Source organism: Neomonachus schauinslandi, chromosome 6 (genome assembly GCF_002201575.2).
Source record: "Neomonachus schauinslandi chromosome 6, ASM220157v2, whole genome shotgun sequence".
Classification (NCBI taxonomy): domain Eukaryota; kingdom Metazoa; phylum Chordata; class Mammalia; order Carnivora; family Phocidae; genus Neomonachus; species Neomonachus schauinslandi.
This window is the reverse complement of record NC_058408.1, coordinates 120,713,439-120,731,691: the sequence shown is the minus strand read 5'-3', so window position 1 is coordinate 120,731,691 and position 18,253 is coordinate 120,713,439. Positions and strand designations below refer to the sequence as shown.

The 18,253-nt window shown below is 36.6% G+C and overlaps 1 protein-coding gene across 4 annotated transcripts in view; it reads right to left on the bottom strand.

Annotated features, from left to right (window-relative positions):
- EXOC6 (exocyst complex component 6) overlaps positions 1 to 18,253 on the bottom strand; it is a 228,803-nt gene that overhangs the window by 45,634 nt on the left and 164,916 nt on the right. For all 4 annotated transcript variants that reach the window (XM_044916552.1, XM_021700179.2, XM_044916550.1 and 1 more), the window contains one exon: positions 12,336 to 12,477. In XM_044916552.1, coding sequence (XP_044772487.1) covers positions 12,336 to 12,477 — 142 coding nt within the window. The remainder of the gene's footprint in view (positions 1 to 12,335; positions 12,478 to 18,253) is intronic.

The following is an 18,253-nucleotide window of genomic DNA, read 5'->3' as shown; positions in this document are numbered from 1 at the left end:
CTATGTGATTCTAACCATCTTAATGATACCAAAGTGTACAGTTACTTAATAATTTTATGTATTTTCTCCTCCAAAATATCTGCAATCTATCCTCTTCTCTTCATTACCACTGCCCAAAGTCAAGCTCTTTTTATCCTTCACAAAAAAGTTCTATAGTTTCTTCCCAGGTTTGCCTACTTGCAGTATCTCATTTCAGTTCAATTTTCACATGAAACAGAGTTAACTTTCTATGACAGATTTCATCATATCATAGTCCTGATTAAAAAGCCTGATTCAGTGGCTCTCTATTGCTTATTAAATAAAGTCCAAGCATTCAGGAGTCTAACTTTTTCCAGCCATATCTTGCAATGCTTTCATCATGCATCTTGTAGTCTAGCCACACAAGACTGTTTGAAGAGTCCCTTAGCATTCTCTCACCATAGTGCTTTTGTCTATGCCATTCCCTCTGCTCAGAATGCCCTTCCCTGCTTTAGATGAAATCTTACTCATCCGTTAAGACCCTGCTCAAATTTCACTTCTATTATAGTCAATCTTCTCAACCCCATGGAATGAAGAATTGCTCCCTCTCTACTACAAGTAATATATACTTACATAAAGAATTGTTATTAAAAAAAAGAACTGTTATGTTCTAGTATAGTTATTTACATGTCTGTCTTTTCCCAACCAACCAGACTATGAGATCTTTTTTTTTTAGATTTTATTTATTTATTTATTTGAGAGAGAGAGAGAGTGAGTGAGAAACAGCATGAGAGGGGAGAGCGTCAGAGGGAGAAGCAGGCTCCCCGCTGAGCCAGGAGCCCAATGCAGGACTTGATCCCAGGACTCCAGAATCATGACCTGAGCCGAAGGCAGTCACTTACCAACTGAGCCACCCAGGTGCCCAGGCTATGAGATCTTTGAAGCTTGACTCATCCTGGATTTCCCAGTATATACCAGGTAATAGAGTCTCATTAAACATTTAAATAAATGAATCTTCCTATGAATCAGTTGACTTTACATGGGGAAAAAAGTCAGTTGCAGACTGAAATTTTAGCTCAAGCCAATTTAACTCACAAGTATGTGTGTCACACAAGGAATATCAGCAAAAATTGTTTAAAAAAACAAGTGAGCGGCAAGATGGTGGAGGAGTAGGAGACCTAAATTTCGTCTGGTCCCAGGAATTCAGATAGGGATCAAACCATTCTGAACACCTATGAACTCAACAGCAGATGGAAGAAAAGAATAGCAGCAACTCTCTGAACAGAAAAGCAACCACTTTCTGGAAGGTAGGATGGGCAGAGAAATGAATCCGAGGTGATATTCGGAAGACAGACCACAGGGGAGGGAGCGTCCGTCAGCTGCTACTGGCAAGTGATAGAGCAGCGGAGCACAAAATCGGAACTTTCAGAAGTCAGCTCCGCTGAGGGACGTTGCTCCAGTGGCTAAGCGGGGGGTGGAACCCTCACTGGGACAGTGTGGTCTCAAGACCCTTGGGGTCACAGAAAGACCAGGGGTGCCTGAGTGCAGCAGAGCTCCCAGGGATCGGAGCAGGGAAGCCGGCTGCAAAGACGGAGCCAAGGAGTGGGCTCTCAGCTTGGGGTGGCCATAAACCGTGATCTGCAGAACAGTCGGGCCACTGCTCTTCCAGCAGGGACCCAACAAAAAGCAGATCCGGGGAGACTCCCCTTCCTCCCCCGGGGGGAGTGGCGCGGGAGAGCACCGCACGGACCTGCTGGGTTTGGAGACTCCACACCGAGTCAGGTGCCAGAGATAGAAACGCTCGGTCACAGGCCGGGTGAGCACGGAGTACAGCCGGAGACCGGGGTGAAGGGAGTGACTGCTTTTCTCTGGGGGCGCACTGAGGAGCGGGCCCGAGTTCTCGGCTCCTCCGGGCGGAGATTGGGAGGCCGCCATTTTCACTCTTGGCCTCCAAAGCTGGACCGAAAGCTTGCAGGGAACAAAAGTTCCCAAGAGCAAACCCCAGCAGATTACTTAGCCCTGACTGGGCAAGGGTGGGGCAATTCCGCCTCCGGCAGAGACATTTGGGAACCACGGCAAGAGGCCCCTCCCCCAGAAGATCAGCAAGAACAGCCAGCCAAGACCAAGTTTACCAATCAGTGAGAACTGCAAAACTCCAGGGCTAGGGGAATATAGCACATAGAATTCATGGCTTTTTTCCCCCTGATTCTTTAGTCTTTCAAAGTTAATTTTTAAAAAAATTTTTTTTTGAATTTTTCTTTTTCCCTTTCCCTACCAACATTTTATCAATCCCTTTTTAAAAAAATCTTTATTTTTCATTTTTAGTCATATTCTATCCCTTCATAATAGTTAACCTTATTTTTGGTATATATATATAAGTTATATATATATATAAAGAGAACACTCTCTTTAAAATTTTGGGATACAGTTTCTTCTAACAGACCAAAATATACCCTAAATCTCTAGTGTATGGCTTTGTTCTAGTCTCCTGCCAGATCACATTCTCTCCCTTTTTTTTTTTTTTTAATTCCTCTTCTTTCTTTTTCAACCAACTTCTTACCAATTCCTTTTATAAAATCTTTTATAATTTTCATCTTTACAGTCATATTTCATCCCTTCATCATATTTACCCTTATTTTTGTTCATATATAAGTTTTTCTTTCGTTAAAATTTTGGGAGGCACTTTCTTCTAACAGACCAAAATACACCAAAAATCTAGTGTGTGGCACTGATCCATACACCAGCCTGATCATATTTGATCATATTCTTTTTTCTTTTTTTTTTTAATCTTTTTCTTTTTCTTTTCTTTTTTCTTTCTTTCCCTTTCTTTTCCCCCAGTTTCAGGTCTCTTCTGATTTGTTTAGTGTATATTTTTCTGGGGTTGCTGTTACCCTGTTAGCATTTTGTTCTCTCATTCATCTATTCTCTTCTGGACAAAATGACAAGACGGAAAAAATCACCTCAAAAAAAGAACAAGAGGCAGTACTGACTGCCAGGGACCTAATCGGTACGGACATTAGTAAGATGTCAGAACTAGAGTTCAGAATGATGATTTTAAAGGTACTAGCTGGGCTTGAAAAAAGCATAGAAGATATTAGAGAAATGCTTTTTGGAGAAATAAAAGAACTAAAATCTAACAAGTCGAAATCAAAAAGGCTATTAATGAGGTGCAATAAAAAATGGAGGCTCTAACTGCTAGGATAAATGAGGCAGAAGAGAGAATTAGTGATATAGAAGACCAAATGATGGAAAATAAAGACGCTGAGAAAAAGAGAGATAAACAACTACTGGATCATGAGGGCAGAATTCGAGAGGTAAGTGATACCATAAAATGAAACAATATTAGAATAATTGGGATCCCAGAAGAAGAAGAAAGAGAGAGAGAGGGCAGAAATATACTGGAGCAAATTATAGCAGAGAACTTCCCTAATTTGGGGAAGGAAACAGGCATCATAATCCAGGAGGCCCAGAGAACCCCCCTCAAAATCAATCAAAATAGGTCAACACCCCGACATCTAATAGTAAAACTTACGAGTCTCAGAGACAAAGAGAAAATCCTGAAAGCAGATCGGGACAAGAGATCTGTAACCTACAAGGGTAGAAACATTAGACTGGCAACAGACCTATCCACAGAGACCTGTCAGGCCAGAAAGAACTGGCATGATATATTCAGAGCACTAAATGAGAAAAATATGCAACCAAGAATACTATATCCAGCTAAGCTGTCATTGAAAATAAAAGGAGAGATAAAAAGCTTCCAGAACAAACAAAAACTAAAGGAATTTGCAAACACAAAACCAGCCCTACAAGAAATATTGAAAGGGGTCCTCTAAGCAAAGAGAGAGCCTAAAGTAACGTAGACCAGAAAGGAACACAGACAATATACAGTAACAGTCACCTTACAAGCAACACAATGGCACTAAATTCATATCTTTCAATAGTTACCCTGAATGTAAATGAGCTAAATACCCCAATCAAAAGACACAGGGTATCAGACTGGATTAAAAAACAAGACCCATCAATATGCTGTCTGCAAGAGACTCATTTTAGACCCAAAGACACCCCCAGATTGAAAGTGAGGGGGTGGAAAACCATTTACCATGCTAACAGACACCAAAAGAAAGCTGGGATGGCAATGTCCTTATATCAGACAAATTAGATTTTAAACCAAAGACTATAATAAGACATGAGGAAGGACACTATATCATACTTAAAGGGTCTATCCAACAAGAAGATCTAACAATTGTAAATATCTATGCCCCTAACATAGGAGCAGCCAATTATATAAGCCAATTAATAACAAAAGCAAAGAAACACATCAACAACAATACAATAATAGTGGGGGACTTTAACACCCCCCTCACTGAAATGGACAGATCATCTAAGCAAAAGATCAAGGAAATAAAGACTTTAAATGATACACTGGACCAAATGGGCTTCACAGATATATTCAGAACATTCCAACCCAAAGCAACAGAATACACATTCTTCTCTAGTGCCCATGGAACATTCTCCAGAATAGATCACATCCTAGGTCAAAAATCAGGTCTCAACCGGTACCAAAAGATTGGGATCATACAGGAATTCAGTAAAGTGGCAGGATATAAAATCAATGCACAGAAATCAGTGGCATTCCAATACACCACCACCAAGACAGAAGAAAGAGAAATTAAGGAGTTGATCCCATTTACAACTGCACCCAAAATCATAAGATACCTAGGAATAAATCTAACCAAAGAGGCAAAGAATCTGTACCCAGAAAACTATAAAATACTCATGAAAGAAATTGAGGAAGTTAAGCGTCTGCCTTCGGCTCAGGTCATGATCCCAGGGTCCTGGGATCGAGCCCCGCATCGGGCTCCCTGCTCAGCGGGGAGCCTGCTTCTCCTTCTACCTCTGCCTGTCACTCTACTTGTGCTCTCTCTCTATCTCTCTGTCAAATAAATAAATAAGTAAAATCTTAAAAAAAAAAAAGAAATTGAGGAAGACACAAAGAAATGGAAAAACGTTCCATGCTCATGGATTGGAAGAACAAATACTGTGAAGATGTCAATGCTACCTGGAGCAATCTACATATTTAATGCAATCCCTATCAAAATACCATGAAGTTTTTTTCAAAGAAATGGAACAAATAATCCTAAAATTTGTATGGAACCAGAAAAGACCCCGAATAGCCAGAGGAATGTTGAAAAAGAAAAAGAAAGCTGGTGGCATCACAATTCCGGACACCAAGCTCTATTACAAAGCTGTCATCATCAAGACAGTATGGTACTGGCACAAAAACAGACACATAGATCAATGGAACAGAACAGACAGCCCAGAAATGCACCCTCAACTCTATGGTCAACTAATCTTCGACAAAGCGGGAAAGAATGTCCAATGGAAAAAAGACAGTCTCTTCAACAAATGGTGTTGGGAAAATTGGACAGCCACATGCAGAAGAATGAAACTGGACCATTTTCTTACACCACACACAAAAATAGACTCAAAATGGTTGAAAGATCTAAATGTGAGACAGGAGTCCATCAACATCCTAAAGGAGAACACAGGCAGCAACCTCTTCGGTCTCAGCTGCAGCAACTTCTTCCTAGAAACATCGCCAAAGGCAAGGGAAGCAAGGGCAAAAATGAACTATTGGGACTTCATCTAGATAAAAAGCTTTTGCACAGCAAAAGAAACAGTCCACAAAACCAAAAGACAACCGAAAGAATGGGAGAAGATATTTGCAAATGACATATCAGATAAAGGGCTAGTATCCAAAATCTATAAAGAACTTCTTAAACTCAACACCCAAAGAACAAATGATCCAATCAAGAAATGGGCAGAAGATATGAACAGACATTTTTCCAAAGAAGACATCCAAATGGCCAACAGACACATGAAAAAGTGCTCAACATCGCTCAGCATCGGGGAAATCCAAAAACAAAACCTCAATGAGATACCACCTCACACCAGTCAGAATGGCTAAAATTAACCAGTCAGGAAATGATAGATGTTGGCGAGGATGTGGAGAAAGGGGAACCCTCCTATACTGTTGGTGGGAATGCAAGCTGGTGCAGCTACTCTGGAAAACAGTATGGAGGTTCCTCAAAAAGTTGAAAAAAGAGCTACCATACGACCCAGCAATTGCACTACTGGGTATTTACCCCAAAGATACAAATGTAGTGATCAGAAAGGATTACATGCACCCCAATGTTTATAGCAGCAATGTCCACAATAGCCAAACTATGGAAAGAGCCAAGATGTCCATCGACAGATGAATGGATAAAGAAGATGTGGTATATATATATATATACACACACACACACACACAATGGAATATTATGCAGCCATCAAAAGGAATGAAATCTTGCCATTTGCAACAACGTGGACGGAACTGGAGGGTATTATGCTGAGCGAAATAAGTCAATCAGAGAAAGACATGTATCATATGATCTCACTGATATGAGGAATTCTTAACCTCAGGAAACAAACTGAGGGTTGCTGGAGTGGTCGGGGGTGGGAGGGATGGGGTGGCTGGGTGATAGACACTGGGGAGGGTATGTGCTATGGTGAGCACTGTGAATTGTGTAAGACTGTTGAATCACAGACCTGTACCTCTGAAACAAATAATTCATTATATGTTAAAAAAAAAAAAAAAAGAAGAAGATAGAAGGAAGGGAAAAATGAAGGGGGGGAAATCAGAGGGGGAGATGAACCATGACAGACTATGGACTCTGAGAAACAAACTGCGGATTCTGGGGTGGGCAGGGGGATGGGTTAGCTTGGTGATGGGTATTAAAGAGGGCACGTACTGAAGGGAGCACTGGGTGTTATACGCAAACAATGAATCATGGAACACTACATCAAAAACTAATGATGTAATGTATGGTGATTAACATAACATAATAAAATTTTAAAAAAATAAAAAACAAGTGAGCACACAGATGGATCAGTGCTAATTCTTTCACCACCAGAAAAATAAAACAAACAAAAACTAAAAGCACATGGTTGAATGATGACAGAAACGAAATTACTTCCATCATCCCATCTTCCCAACTTCAGTGAGATGTCCTTTTTGTTTCTACCTGTAGATTGACAATCTGAGGCCTAGGAAATACATGTATAAAGTTTTCACAAAGTAATGATGATGGAAAAATAAACATTCTGCTTTCTGATCAAACCCAATTAAAGGAAGATCTAACTTAGAATAAAGGCCATTCTTTTTTTTTTTTTAAGATTTTATTTATTTGAGAGAGAGAGACAGAGAGGGGAGGGGGAGCACAAGTTGGGGGAGGGGCTGAGGGAGAGAGAGAAGCAGGCTTCCGGATGAGCAGGGAGCCCCAGTCGGGGCCTGATCCCAGGACCCGGAGATCATGACCTGAGCCAAAGACAGAAGCTTAACTGACTGAGCCACCCAGGTGCCCCATACAAAGGCCATTCCTGATGCTTATATTTCATGCTCACCTCCTATTGCTTAAATTCTTTGACTTAAGCCTTTCTTAACTTGCCCATGGTCTCTAATTCCTGATCCCTGCTACCTGACTTCTTTGGACTCTGGATCTCTTACTAGTACAACACAGACTAGTAAGATTTTATGTTAGTCTCAAAAATCAGTCACGGTCTTTTAAGTAATGATTTCTGAGTCTCTTGACGAGAAAGTCATTATGAGCCAATATGGGTTTATGAAGAATCAGAGGAGCATCATTTTCTTCTTTTAAAGGATAGACTGATAAGAAAAATCCAATGGTTATTATTATCCCTATATGCCAGCAAGGCATCTGAAAAACTTGCTTATCACTTTGAGCAAAACCATATGGGTATTTAAGATACTCATAAAATTCTGAATAATGGATCTAAGTCAATACAAAGGGAAGATCCATATAATGTGGTACTCAAACTTTACTGTGGATCAAAATCACCTAGAGGGTCTGGTGCCCAGAGGTCCCAATTCAGCAGGTGGAACCCAATAATTTGCATTTCTAACAAGTTCCCAGGTCCTCATCTGGGGATCAGGTTTTGAGAACCATTGATGTACTGTATCTCATGATATAAATAAAAGGTTTTGTTCAACATTTTGTTAGTAACTTTGTTAAATATATAAAAAGCATGATTACAAATCTGCAGATGATATTAAATTTTGATATAAAGAGACCTCAATAGGTTAGTTGTGAAACAAATCTTAAAATTTAATATGGCTAACTTTAAAATCCCACAACAAAACCAACCACACAAGTATAGGATAAGAAAAACAGAGCTTAACAATCACAATCACACACACACACACACACCAGAGAGAGAGAGAGATACACAAGTTTTAGAAGATTATAGCTTCAATGATTCAAGAGTATAACTCGGGCAACCAAAAAAGATAATAATAGTTTGGGCTTTAGTAATGAAGTACAGACTATGGAATAATACATTTGATAGTCCAACTGCAGATTATACTGGATCCCCCCATACCTCGGTATCTCTGTAGTCAACTTTGGGTATCAGACATTAAACAGAAGGTAGTCAAACCAGTTTATTCAAAGAAGAGCTTTGGATCTAAAATCATATCACATGAGAACAGTAAGAGGCATTGTTGATGTCTGGCCTTCAGAAGATTTGGAAGGATATAAGAGCAGTTTTCATATAATTGGTTTGTGGATGAGGATTTTTTTCTTCTCTGTACGACCCTAAGCAGAACTGCCATATACAGACTGCATCAGACTGCTTACTACATCTGGGTGTCCAGCTGAGGAGAGGAGAGGGGAGGGGAGCAAGGGAAGGAAGGCATCTAGACCACATTTCACTTGGTCCAAGCCACGTGCCTTGGAGGGGGTTGAGTCCAGCTAGAAAGAAGGTAAACTTTTTCTAATTCATGTAAAACAGACAACTCTGGAGGCCTTTTCCTTTAACAGGGATACCATTTCTAATTTGCACAAAGGCAGTGTTGACTGTAGCCAAGGTAGAACTAGCTCCATTAAGAGAAGTTTAGAGAAAGTGATTTCACCTCACTGGAAGAAACTAATAGAGTGATACATTACACGGAAACACAGTTTCTGAAGAGTAGTTAATCCCCCAAATTGGATGTTCAAGGACTAGCTGGACAACTATTTGGCAGGGTTATTTAGAAAGGATTTCAAGGTAGAGGAGTATGTGTATATTTATTACCAGGTAAGTGGTGAAATTTGATGATCTTTTAGCTTTTAGGATTCCACATCTGAATTACTTACCTATCTTCTCCATATCCCCGTTGATTCCTATGGTATAGAGATCCCTTCTCTTCACAAATTTATGATACATTTTAGCCTTCCTCCTACCTAGCCAAATTCCTCTTCTCCTTTCCCTGCCCCAATATGTAGAAAGCATACATCCTGCATTAATACTGAATTTAAACTTCATATTTTTAAAAACAAACTGCTTTTGGGGGCACCTGGCTGGCTCAGTTGGTAGAGCATGTAACTCTTGATCTCCAGATTGTGGGTTAGAGCCCCACATTGGGTGTAGAGATTACTTAAAAATAAAATCTTAAATTAAAAAAGAAAAAATCTTTCTTCCAGATTTAAAAAAACAAAAATACTACTTAAAGTAAGATGAAAACCTAATTCTCTTAACATATTCATTAGAGAAAAAGCTAAGTTTCATTTTTAAGTGATTTATGTATCAGCAAATTCATGATTGGGGGTAGAAAGTTCTTTTGCACCAGAAAGAGAGTGGGATAAGCATGGAAAATGTAATGTTGGTTTACATTTGTTCAATGAGTACTAAATGTATGATGCTATATTAAGTAATGATTAAGTAATACATGATAAGTATTAAGGAGCAGGCATAATCTTAAAGGAAGCTGAATTATCTTGTGTGGTTTGTCTTTGAATCCTGGTCTCTCCCCCTTTCCATATCTATAGTGCCTGAACCTTGGCCCCCAGTCTTGTACTTAAACTTAGATTTTCTGAGTTTTGGCTCATACTTAGGACCTTTCTTGGTCTCTTCCAAGAGAATAGTGCTTAAAAAAAATCAGCATTTTAAAAGGAGCCTTCAGGAACTCCACCTAAAGAAGTCAACTAAAGGTAGAAACTATCCTATGGAAAGACAGAGAGGCAGGGGTGCCTGGGTGGCTCAGTCGTTAAGCGTCTGCCTTCGGCTCAGGTCATGATCCCAGGTTCCTGGAATCGAGCCCCGCATCAGGCTCCCTGCTTGGCGGGGAGTCTGCTTCTGCCTCTCCCTCTGCCCCTGGCTGTGTTCCCTCTCTCGCTGTGTCTCTGTCAAATAAATAAATAAATAAATAAATCTATCTTTAAAAAAAAAAAAAGACAGAGAGGCAAAGATTTTGGGGTTTATGTATCTTTCTGTAAGTACAGTTAGACTAGCCTTTCATGGAGGTGGAAGAAAACAGAGAGAAGATCTAGATACCTAAAGTTGCCTAGCCAAACAGTAATTTCCATTTTTGAACAAAAAACATGAGAAGACACACCCAAATGCCAATAAAGGGTTCAACCACCTAATTATTTTGAATACACATTAAAGATGTAATAATACAAAATATTTCAAGCAATATTTATGTAAGATGTTTACATATGTAATGTCATACTGGAATGATCTTAATAAGACAACCTTTATAGAACTTTCAAAAAAATCAGTTTCAAATTATTTGTAAAATGGAGTAACAATTATTTTGAGCTTAGAAACTTGTAAAAAAAAAAAAAGTATTTTTTGATAAATATTTTAAAAATACAGGGGCGCCTGGGTGGCTCAGTCGTTAAGCATCTGCCTTCGGCTCAGGTCATGATCCCAGGGTCCTGGGATCGAGTCCCACACTGGGCTCCCTGCTCGGCAGGAAGCCTGCTTCTCCCTCTCCCACTCCCCCTGCTTGTGTTCCTGCTCTCGCTATCTCTCTCTCTGTCAAATAAATAAATAAAAATCTTAAAAAAAAAAAATGTTTAAAAAAATACAAAATAAATACCATTTTAAATGATAGTTGTATTTTGAGAAAGATATATAATAAAGGTTTTCTTTTCTTTTTTTTTTTTCCTTACCAAAGTAGCCAATAAAGGTTTTCTAAGTAGAAAAAATAGAAATACTTCCTAGGAAAAGAAAATAAATCCTTTTCTTCCCTAAGGAAAAACTTTCTTTTCCTTTGTAAATAAGCATTTCTCTTTTTTTGAAGGAAATAGGTAAGTTTTAAAAAACCTTATTTTTTTTGTGCAGTAAACAACTGATCTTGATCAAACAGCTTACATAATTATTTTCTTTATTTTTTTTTTTTAAAGGTTTTGTTTATTTATTTGTCAGAGAGAGAGCACAAGCAGGGGGAGCGGCAGGCAGAGGGAGAAGCAGGCTCCCTGCTGAGCAAGGAGCCCGATGCGGGACTCGATCCCAGGACCCTGGGATCATGACCTGAGCCAAAGGCAGCTGCTTAACCAACTGAGCCACCCAGGCATCCCGATAATTATTTTCTTTAATATTAATTCTGTTTTTCCTCTCAGAATGCCTTATACACAGTGGGCAGACAAATATTTGATATTTGTTGAAAAAAATCAGTCACTGTTGCTTCAGTTGCAAGCTGCTGACATTTTCAATGTCTTTCATACAGAATATATTATTGCAAAATTTGCCTCAGACAGACATTTTATAATCCTTCTTGTGCCCCACTGATTTTCAATTTATCAACAGTGGTGCCTGACTCAGTTGTCAACCAGGCATTTTCATCATTTAATCAGTATACCATTCATTTGAAGGCAATGTTTGAAAATTGCTCTGTATACTTACATTCTTTATTTAAAGAGTTATAATTTAAGGGTGATAAAACCCACATCCAGAAGTATATATTACAAAGCTAATAACCAAATAGCATATCCAGTTTGGAAGCAGACTGGCTAATGTCAACATGAGATTACAGAATCTGCTCACTTCTTACCTAAAGAAAACAGTGAAAAACAATGGCAAAGGTAAAGGCTTAAGAAATTTAGGGGGAATGAGAATCAAAAATTCAGAATATAAAAGAAGCTTCATTTGGAATGCAGGGCCCTAAGATTATCCCTGCAGCAAATATCTAAAATGCTACCTATCCAGAAAGTAAGAACGACAAACTTAGAATGATTTCATTCATTGATGCCCAATGTTAGGAGTGTCCTGGCAAGAATGACCAGAAAAAGGAATAAGGAGAAAAATGAATCATCTTTTCAATTATCCCAGTCTGTATTGCCACTTCGGTGCTTCTAGAGCTCTAGGGACCCTAAATTGAAGCTGAGATATTTTTATCTTCCTGGAAAGAAGTTGCTTCAAAGGCTGCTGAAAATTTCAGATTCAGGCCTTTTCCTTCTTTTCCTGAACCATCCTTTTATATACCATTTTTTCCATACAATTTTAATATAAATTCCTAGAAATATATGAGATTTAACCAATAAGGTACTTACATTCACACTGTATGACATCTAAGTTAAATTGCTGGACGGCTCCCATGCTTATCTGTTTTAACTCACTGTCCAACAGCATCTGCATTAAGGATGTTGACAGATGCTGGCAGGCTGACATGCAAGCAGTCTGGGCAACCTTCCCCTGTTTAAAACAAATATTAAAACCAAAATATAAATAAATAAGCAAACACAGAAATACACCACGAAGTATCAGAAAAATTATACACCTGACATTCTTTTTGTTGCCTTTTTGGGGGTACAACAGTGACTACTGGCCTATTTCTGTATTCTAAGCAGTTATGCCTTTTAGCCTAAGAATTAAAATTAATATTCTTGTTTACTTGTCCTTCTCAGAACATAAATATCATTAAAGTTCTAACTGCACCCAGGAAAATTAAAAGACAAGTAAAAAACCCATGATTTATTATGTTATATCTCTTGAAATGTCTCAAGTATTTTAAAAATACACATTAAAACATGGCATTTATGAAATAAAATAATTATACTGACAGAACATTTTATTCATGTAATGTTCTTTAAGCTCTGCTTTATATAATTAACCAAGCCAGAATAAAGGAAGTTAATAAACACTATATTTTTATTTAAACTGTACCTAAAATAAAAACATACTTTTGAGTCATAAGTTCCTCTAATCAACATCAGTTTGTAGCAGAGCCTCAATTAGCTGGGAGGACTTGCCTACCAATATGATTTCAAAATCATCTACAGATCTACATTTAGTTTTTAAATCACCTGATAATTTAGAAATACATGGTTAAATAAATTAAAAATATTTGTGGTTTTCTTTCACTACATATATTATTATAAAATATTTTCTACTATAATAAGCTCCTAAAAACTATATAAATTTTCACTGATAGCCTTAAGGCTATATTTTCTTAAAAATGATAAAAATTTTAAGTTTTCATGTTTAGCCTCTAGATTAACGTCACTTTTAGTATAAACTGTTTCTTTAAACAGATTTTGTATCCCAATTAAAAGTTTAAAATATTATAAAGACTCTTTCATGTATAGTTTTCCAGTGTAATACTGCTCCTAGTATTGCTCTCTTCAACCACAAACATGTGATTTGGTGATGCATTGACTCCTGTGATAGGATTCAAAGACCTATGAAAATGGTCAGAAATAACGACTTTTGGAAAATGTGTCATGTTTTGCCTCATTTGCATTAATAAATATTTACTCAGTGTTATTTGATAATTATGTTTTTTACTACTTACAAAGCCCAATAAAGCTACAAAATCATGGAAAAATTCTAAACATAAATGTTTTACTAAATTGGTACAGAAATGTTTAGAGTTGATCTCTTAGAAAAAAACATAAATATGTTTTTAAGATGTCTATTAGAACAACATTTGTTCATTAAACTACACATTTAAAATCAGACTAGAAACAAAGCAGCTTTTATGAATAAGTCTTTAGCATTTAGATACTATGCAGTGAAAAACTGTATCTGAAATGGAATCTCAATTTCTTAATCAAAAACTTCAGAGATAAAAGCCAATGCAAACAATATATTTGACAGATACTGATGAACTGCCAAAAAAGAATGTAACAAACAATGCAAAACCCAGCATGCTTCAAGATCCCTCAAACCCAAGAGGAATTAGTCTGGGAGACATGCAGCTCCATTCCCCAAGCACCATAATATCAATATGAATGGGAGGGGGACAAAAACATAGAAAAAGGAGAAATCAATGGCATGTAATTTAGTTACAATGTTATAGGCTTGAGAATACTTAATGGAAATATAATTTTGACCTAATGGAACAACTACTGCATTTTAGCTTCATGTACTTCTCCATCCAATCAGCTCCATGTCCTACTTATGTTGCCCCTATGATATACCAACTGCAAAAGAGATTAATAAATTGCCCCCTAAAATTACTATTATATTCATTTTATAAGTAAACACACTGCACAATGTAAGTGGTATAATTTTAAGGTGACCTTTAAAATTCAACATGGGTTCAAATGCTACAAATGACTAAGTAACAGTAGTACTGGAGCCAAAAATGATGGTAAGAGTACAGAAATACAGGCTATTCCATAAACTTGGTGGAAATAGGTAATGAAAACACACACACACACACACACACACATGCATGCGCGTGTGAATTTAGCTTTTTGTTTAAACAACATATGTAATAATAAAACCCTAATACCAAATTTCTTCTGATTATGCATATTAAAGACAGGCTTATTGTTCTCAAAGATATAAGATTAAAATTGTAAAATATTTCATAAATCTTCAAATGAAATAAATTCTTTCTTATAGCCCAAAATTAAAGTTAATATCAAAGGTTTGGATTCTTCAAACATTTAAAAAGTTATATTCTATAAGATAATACATTTTTAACATGTTTACTTCCTAACTATAAAATGTGCATAAATATCCTTAAATCCATCTATTACTTGTATTTAGAGAGAAAATGTTTAATGTTCCAAATATTTGCACACCCAAAAAATACCTTTGGCAATTCATTTTTGATGCCTATAGCCCTTGGTACACTTTGATATAACCAAAGACCCCTTTCTGAACATTATTATTGCTAATACTGTGGACACTCTTAATAATATTATCATTTTCTAGGACACAAATAATCTAAGTACATTTGCAATTATCTTTAGAAACTAGCCTTTTTCATTAGAAATGCTGTTTTTTTAACAAACAAAACCGAAATAATAAATTTCAAACACGTAGAATTTTCTGCAGCACTCATCTGAAAAATTAATTGCAACTAATTGCAACTACTATTAACATTTTCTTTCTCTTTAACACAAAGTTCAATAAATAAGTAAAAACACCTGCCAAACTTTTAAAGGTAACTACTTTTTTACCCTCCTCTAACATTTTGCTGAAAAACAACTTGCAAAGAGAGAAAACCCTTAGACAAACTTCTTAGATTTCAAAGGAACTTGTAAAAGAGAATTTGCTGACATATTAGATCCTTTTTGCATTACCCAAAAGCTTTTCTTCTAGGAACAATTGTGGTAAGGAGACATTTGGCTCCTAGGAAATTCCCAAAGGGTCAACCATATGCATCCTTCCATGGCACCTTCACAGTGCTGCTTTCTAGATCCATGTCTCAAAAGCAGCTTTCATCATTTACTTGTGTGTCAGTCAATATGATTTATGGACTGCATTCAACAAAGTCAAAGCATATAGAATGAGAAATATGACTACAATCTGCTAATTTGTTTTGTATTGAGCCACTTAAGAGTCAAAGACCTGATGTCAGACTGAGACCAGCAACACAATTAACCAGTCGGTGACAGATTCATCCATCCTCCCTGCCAGGCTGTGCCAATCAAAGACAGCATGAGGCGACATTTGGTGAAATCAGTAAGAAAACTCATTCTCTAAGCAACCTATGTGAGACCTTGATTGACACTTTTTGAATTTAGTTTGTGGAACACAGCCACTCTTTAGCCAATAGTCCCTCACTGCAAGCTGTGAAATAAGGCTTTTAATGCCAATCACAGGAACAATAAACCACAAACCACCAACCCTCAGTTTAAAAGGAATCAAGAAAACACATCTGTTTGTATGTCAAGCCAAATTTCTAAAATAATTTACTATTACAGATTAGACTAAAGATACTCTCTTTCCTTTGAAACACCACAAAATGACACGGTAACAAAAATACAACAGATTTTATTAGATTATGGCTCAGAACTGTTTTGGTTTCAAAGTAGTGTTTTGATAGATCTACTCTAATATAATAATAGGAGAAATGTAGAATACTTAAAAACTAATTTGACACATTAAAACTTTCATTTGAGGTTTTCATTTGTCTCACCATTCTCTTATTTCAAAGATCTAATAAAAAAAAGAAAGGTTTGATTTCAACTGTAATTATTTGAAAGCATTTTTCAATGCTGCTTTCCTTCTCTCTCAACTGCATTTAACATAAAAATGTGCTCTTGAAATCACAACCATTCTTTCTGTATTGGTCTTCCTTCCTTAATGATCCCAGGAGAATCCATTTTACCTTATTTATATTCCCACAAAAGGCCAACTTTGCACAATAAACTACTTTTTTTATTTAAGTAAAAAGAAATATATAGACTCAGAAATATTGTGTGTTGCATTTACTGTTCTTTAAATTAATAACATATTTTGTTTTAAAAGGTTATGTAACTCTTGTCAGAAAAATCTGGAAAATTGAAATAAAATTATGGTCAATTTGAATGTTAAATCTAACACTGGCAAGAAAATTTATCAATCAATTCTGATTCTGTATGGCATTTTACAATTATTTAAGTTATTAATTTTTTAAGTTACTTAAAGCAGTAAAATATTACCATATTATTCAAACTCACTCCCTCTCAGTTTGCTGCATAAATTTCACTTGAGACTATGAAATAGTCTTTTCAGAGGAAAGGCAAAAGAAAAAGGGAAACACTGCTGAATTGGTCAGTCTCCTAAAGACCCACAATGTATATAGCCTTTTTAAAGACAGACTAAAAGAGTGAGGTCTTTCATCAAATGTGAAGTAAACACTAAAATTAGAAATAAATTCCTAATTGAAATATGAAAAAAGATTCCCGTTGAAAAGTAGATATTTTAACTTAAGAAATTTATTTTTCTTCCTTCTATTTTATATAAAAACCACTAATCTAAAGTTTTACTACATAAAACTATATCCTGCTCTTATGTAAAGAATGTTATTAAATAAACCAGGAAAAAATATATCTAAAACATTAATATAAAACATGAAAATTTCCCCAAGATGACTTCACAAATGTACAGATTTTTCTATCTAGTAAAATAGGCTTCTGGCTGAATGCTGCAGTACTGACATATATAACACTGAAATGTCTCAGATTCCCAAAAATACAGAATGGATAAAGGTTTAAATATCAAGATGAATTCCTTCAGTGAGTTTTAATAATAACTTTAACACTATCTTGAAGACAGATTTTTGAGATTATGCCAAAAACACTCACAGGTCTATCAAAATATACTCAACTCTAAACACCTTCAACATTCTCCAAAATACCTCTTTTACATTTATTACTATATTCCTCTCATACTCTTTCTGTCCCCACCTAAAGTAGCTTTAGCCCCAAAAGAGGTGGTTAGCACATCAATTAACCATAATCCCCACAATGAAGTATGAATTCCCATTCTTCCCTTTCAGGCTTTTCTCCTCCTAACAATTCCCAATCATAAGGATATGAGACAGTAACATAAATGCAGGCTCTTGGGGACACACACACACACACAGATTAAATAGAACACAATTATCTTAAAGTTGGGGGAAAAAATTTCCCCAAACTGGGAAAACTTTAGGACAGCTGTAATATATGGCAATGTCTCTTTCACTCAAAATTTCCTTATCCCAACCACTGGCTCATCAAATTTGGTGGCCTTTTTATTTTTTAAAAAAATCTTTTGAACATGGCCTTAGATGACATGTAATATCCAGACTTTTAGCTTTCTGCAAGTATCACTGCTGATGTCATAGCAGCTCCATGCTATCTTCCAACTCATTCTACTTTTAATAGGTGGAAAGAAAATACAAGGACAAGCAGAGCAATAAAAGTCTAGAAGACGTCAAGGTTTTAAAGAAATGCCTCTGCTTCCAAGCAATTGATAATATCAGAAATCAAGATAAAATGGTGAAAAAGCTGCATGCACTTTTGCCCAGACTGGCAAGAAGAGGAAGCTAGTTTAAGCTGTGTGGGAGCTGACAAGGATTATTCCTAACTCTTAAATCTACTTGATAATAGCAAGTTGGGCAGTTAGGCATATGTTTAAGTAGGGAAGCAATAAAATATTAAGGCTCTATAACTTCTTTCACTTAGCAATTATAAGAAAAGTAAGGGAAGTTAAAGATGAGCTGGAATTTTCCCGGTGGTGACTGAGTACTATGGCTAAGCCACAGAAT